A 5,805-nucleotide genomic window follows, 5' to 3' on the forward strand; every position below is an offset into this window, starting at 1 on the left:
CTTCTTCTTCTTCTTCTTCTTCTTCTTCTTCTTCTTCTTCTTCTTCTTCTTCTCCTTCTCCTTCTTCTTCTTCTTCTCCTTCTCCTTCTTCTTCTTCTTCTTCTTCTTCTTCTTCTTCTTCTTCTTCTTCTTCTTCTTCTTCTTCTTCTTCTTCTTCTTCTTCTTCTTCTTCTTCTTCTTCTTCTGATGATGATGATGATGATGATTGTCATCATTACTATTATCATTTTTAATCATTAATATAGTTTTTTTAAATTGCTATTATTATTAAAAACCATGCTAAAACTAATAAAGGAAATAACGACCTAGTCTTATTGTAAGGTAGTATAATGAAACGTAACAACATCAAACACCTCATTTGAATCCCAGCCTGCCCAAACCTAAATCTCTACCACGCCTTTGTCGTCAGAATAGCTGGACGGCTACGACTAGAGGAAGCCGCCGCGCAACTCCTCTCGCTACGTTATAGGGGGTGCCCACGTACACGATCGAGTCGGGTTGAATCAGATCGGGTCGGGTCAGGTCGGGTCGGCTCGATCTGGTAGTTGAGGTTATACGGGGTGCCCACTTGGTCACCTCAAAAACAAACGTGTTTGTTTTCAGTTTCAAGCGCCCGAGTCGAGCGATCGGCCCGATCCAGCCGTAGTGGGCACCCAGGGTTAGTAAAATTGAGGGTGCCAAGCGACCATCGTGGCCCAAACCGATCAATTCCATCGGTGACCAACAAAAACTTTTCAGGCCTGCGAATCGCGCGATCGGGTGGTTTACAGCCAATCACAACAAGTCTGAGTCACGTGTCCATGTTGACACTCGAAACCCGGTGGCGCCCTCTTCGAAAGAGTGCAGACTTTACAAACAGAGCTACCCTACTTGTGGGAAAAACAATAAAAGCGAAACTAACTGCTATTCCTATTCTTCTTCTTGAGAGCCGTAAGAGAGCTTCAAAACAAAGGCTGCAGCGCCATCTGAACCAATGCGCAGACTTCCGCCGACAGATTTTTGGCCGAGTGAACTAGAGCTATCGTATGAAGGATCTTTGATAATAGAAAGTTATCGATGTAACTACTGTAACCATGTTTATGGGATTCCAGGCTCCCGCAGCACTGCAACAGGGAACTATGGAAAAGGAGCCCTGGAAGCCATTGAGATTAAAAGTTTCTCTACTTAACTTCCTGGTCGTCGGGTACAATCGCGGCGGGGTTGTTGTAGAGTGCGCGGAAACCACCAGAAAACGACCCGACCCGACGCCCCAACACGACCCAAACCGACCCTACCCAATCCGCTCTCGCTAGTGAGCACCTCCCATTATTGTTATTATTGTTGTTGAGTGCGTATGCGTGTGCGTGTGAAGAGTTTGGGAGGGAAGTTTGGGAGCCCAGCACAAAGAAGGGGTCAAGGGGGAGAGAGGTGGGGGCAGAAGGTGGAGACAAAAGCGGACGGCAGAACATGGTTTGAGATGAGGAAAGGATGTGATAGGGGGGAAAATAAGAAAAGAAACATTTCCGTCCCTCTCAAGTTTTGAACCTGGGAATTATTGAATGAGAGGCAAACACCATAACCTGGACACCAAGAAAGCCCCCGGTATGGTATTGACACCATTTCATTTTGTTCAAAGAAGGGAATATCGTTGCTATAGCCATGTTCGCTTTAGTAGACACGTCTTATCGTCAAATATCTTGTTAGATCAGCACATCATTCCTCGTAACGCGGTGTCTGAAGTGCAGTGGTTAGGCGCATTGTCGCCGCCCGCTGAAGGTATGAGTTCGATTCCCATGTGAGAAGCGGGAAATGCTGTAAATAATCCCTTTTTTCGAGTGACGGAGATTTATAGTTTTCTATATGTTGTTGTTGTTGTTAGCGAATTAGTAGCATCTGAGCGTTAACTCTTCTGCATGATGCCATTTGGTAATATTTGCATGTTTGTTCTAATTGTTGTCTTGAGGATTAGAGGCAATTAGATGTGTGGGGTAGCTTGGGAAGAAAACATCCCCTTAAATCAGTTAGTTTTCTACAGAAGAACAGATGATGTTCCACTGTCTCTGAGGGGTAGTCACATAGTGGGCAGGCAGCAGACTGCTTTACTCCAATTCGGTTGAGATGTTGGTTGAGGGGTACATGTTGTGTTCTAAGTTGGAAGATTATGGATTGACTCATTGATTGGATCTTTGACCAGTGGTTTATTCATGTGGCCATACATTCTCCTTCCTGTCGTACCTGTGGCCCAATCATTCATCCACTCTTCCTTGAGGTTTGACTTGATCATTTGACAGCAGGTGGTGTAATTCGTAGGCATTTCAGGCTGAGGGAGGCTAGCTCCTTTCTTTGCGAGAGCATCAGCTCTTTCATTTCCCGGTATCCCAGTGTGGGCAGGAATCCATTGTGGGACTACTCTGACGTGGTGCTTACTTATCAAATTATGTAGACTCCAAACCAAGTGCAATATATCTTTGTTCACACCAGTCCCACTCTCAAGTGTCTCTAGTGTTGAAAGGCTGTCTATAAAGATAACGATGTCTGTGGTAGCAAGTGGGTTAGTGTCAAACAAGTAGTTGATGTAGTTTGCTGTGTTGGTGATAGCCTGTTGTTCGGCAATGAAATTGGAGCAGAAGGACCTGCTGGAATTAAAGACTTCTTTTTTTTTTTATCCCACTGGGCAAGTTGATCCCCGACCCATATCCAGCGTTGATTGTTGCCCGCAACTGCATAAGATCATAGGAGCGCCAAATTTGTGTGTATATTTTTGGGGTTTAAAGAAAACTCCCCTTGTATTTTAAAGAAACTGAACAACGTGCAAAAATTTGACCTTCGAGTTTCTCAAAACATCATTTTTCGAAATAGCCCGCTTGTGCTTATAAAGCGGCCATATAGAGCTTACTGTTGTGTTCGAATAAGCGTAATAAAATATTATAATGTTCTTTATCATAATTTGTTATACATGTTATCTGATCTGCTGTTGCACTATGGTGGTTGGGCGTCGGGTGCTCTAGTGTGGTGTGCTCCTTCTTTCCTATCAAACATAATCTATCGACCTTTCTCTCCTCCCTTTTATGGCTATATTACTCTCTTAAAACATTACTTTTTAAAAGTTTTAGTTAGTGTTTTACGACACCTGCAACACAATTAGGTCACATAAGTGCCGAAGATTAGAGAAGTTGCAAGAGAGTAACAAACATAAAAAGAAGGAGGAAAGATAAAAAACGATAGTCTTTTGAGAAGAAAGAAGGAACGACCAAACCACACCAGAGCACCAGCTGCCAATCACCTACTGAAACGCCTCTGATCTTCGGCACGTATATGATAACTTAATTGTGTTGCAAGTGCCGTAAAACTCTTACGTGGATGGTTGTAGGGTGCTCTTGTGTGGTTTGCTTCTTCTTTCCTTCTCCTCGTTGTCTCCAGATTCCTTCGTCCTGATGATTCTGGTGGTCTTTCTGTGCCTGTTGCTTCTGATCCTCTTGGCTCTGATCCCTTTGCTCCTCAAACGGTGAGTCCGGCTGTTTGGAGGGCTGATACGGCGGGCGGCTGGAGGGTGCCGCTAGTTTATTGTAACTTTTCTTTATCATTATTGTTATTATTATTATTATTATTATTATTATTATTATTATTATTGTTATTATTATTATTATTATTATTAGTAGTAGTAGTAGTAGTAGTAGTAGTAGTAGTAGTAGTAGTAGTATTATTATTATTATTATTAACTTGATGGGTTTCCCGGGCGATGAACAGACTCAAAAGAATCAGTCGTCCAGTCATTGTAGGATCAGTGCACGCACTCTTTGTGAACGGAAGCCTCACTTGTTTACTATGGTGTCTTAGAAGACGGATTTTCCCAAGATTAGATCTAAACGAAACTAATGAAAAACTGAAAATTTAACTACAGTGACTTCAGATTCCTCAGTAAAACTGTGCACCCTGTAAATGATTCTGAACCCCCTTTTTTTATTCGAAAGTTAAGCGGTTCCTGAGTTTAGGCTGCCAAAGTGATGAAATTTCACAATTATAATATGTATGGATACAAGACACAAACCCGTTCTACGACCGGTAATATACTGGTAGGAAATCCCTTGGAAGATAAAATGTGTGTACCGGATTCACTGCCGTAGGAGCTCTGTGTAGACAACATAGCATGCTGATGTACGCGCCATCTGGAACTGAGTCCTGGGTAGCAGGTACTTTTACATGTCTTCAAATAAGAGCCCCTGGACCCAACACGACTCATTGCGGCATACAATTGTACACGTGAAAAAAAATTGCCCAGTAAACAAACCTCTATCCTCTTCAAAGTCTGTCCCTGAACTTTGTTGGAAGCCATTGCAAAAGCAGGTCTAACTTTCAAGCAGTGGGAAAAATATATCCTAATCGGTTGTACAGGTTGCCCTGGATTTTGAAGGTTGGATTGAAGCCTTTGTTCAGCTTGTGTACTATACCCTATTGAAGCAAGGGCGAGAGCATTATTGTATGACCTACAGTGTGGTAAGAAAGAGCTGCCGCTCTGTGTCACATCGTGATACTTTATTAGTTCCTGAAGGGGTGCGTGAGGTACAGGTATACTAACATTACCATTTTGACAGCAGAATGTGTTTCTCTCTTCTCTCCATCGTATGGCATTGCAATGTTCATAAATGTCACTGAATTTACAACAGTCGTGTGTCCGTAATCTGCTATCAGCTTCACTTCCACTAAAGGACTGTGTGTTGCACGCTAAGGCCAATCGTGGCCCATTCTTTCTTGGCCTAGCACGCTCAAGGTTTTCTTCCGGATTCTGACAATTAGGACGTAAATTCTGATTGATAGTCGCCTTTCTCCGTTTAGGGAGCATCTTACTACATTATTAACTAATATTCAATGGACATCATTACCCCGAACAGATCTCGATCTAGATTGATACCTTCTTGCTAACCACTCCAAATCAGTCTAGAATTCTGTGCTCCAAATACATCTAGGACATATGTAGATCTAGATCTAGAGCCTTGCTCTATAAAAGCTACGCAGAAAATACACTCCAAAATATATGTCTAGGAAAATTCAGTACAATTCAGTTTGGCCGGAAGTACCCATCAGCAGAGCGAAAAACACACCCAAACAGAGTTAGATATCGAGATTCTACATCTTTGAAACAGTAGAACTCTTTGGCACACATACGACAACGCACAAACCGTAGTTCTATTCTTGCTAACAACTCCAAATTAGTCTTGAAGTTTGTGCTTCAAAAATATATTACAGAGAGATCTAGATCTAGAGTCTTGCTCTATAAAAACTACGACCAAATACGTGTCAAAGTTTGAAAAAGTCAATACCACGAAGGAACATTTTTGTGGGTTTAAAACGAATTCAACGTGTTAGGGACATTACTACACCGAATGTATCTACAAAACGTCAATACAATATACAATGAAGTTTGGCCTGAAGTATCCATAGACACTGCGAAGCACACATCCAAACAGAGTTGGATATTGAGATTCTAGATATGGAAATAGGCTAGAAGAAGCTGCTCAGAGACACGACGTAGCAAAAACTGAAACGAAAGTAGCACCGAGTAAAATATGAAATGGATTTTGACAGAGTTCTCAGATTTACAGGATAAACCATCAAACTTGAAAACTCAAAAGGCAGTTTCTGAACTTTAAAAATATGCCAACGTAACCTTTGTGACAATTCTTAACTGGATAATATTTTTGTAGATTTTGTGGGCACCCGTGTCAAAAATGTATACTGACCTCTCAAACAAGCTCGGCTCCATTTTAATATAATAAGATTCCCCTATTATTATTACTATTATTATTATTAGTAGTAGTAGTAGTAGCA

General features: G+C 41.7%; 1 protein-coding gene across 1 annotated transcript in view; it reads left to right on the top strand.

Annotated features, from left to right (window-relative positions):
* Positions 1–3,403: 3,403 nt before the first annotated feature.
* The window catches only part of LOC106013343 (cilia- and flagella-associated protein 251-like), a 3,913-nt gene continuing 1,511 nt past the window's right edge, over positions 3,404–5,805 (top strand). The window contains exon 1 of the mRNA XM_013088814.1: positions 3,404–3,484. Coding sequence (XP_012944268.1) covers positions 3,414–3,484 — 71 coding nt within the window. The 5' untranslated portion in view covers positions 3,404–3,413. The remainder of the gene's footprint in view (positions 3,485–5,805) is intronic.

The sequence above is a fragment of the Aplysia californica genome, unplaced genomic scaffold (genome assembly GCF_000002075.1).
Source record: "Aplysia californica isolate F4 #8 unplaced genomic scaffold, AplCal3.0 scaffold00816, whole genome shotgun sequence".
NCBI classification, from domain to species: domain Eukaryota; kingdom Metazoa; phylum Mollusca; class Gastropoda; order Aplysiida; family Aplysiidae; genus Aplysia; species Aplysia californica.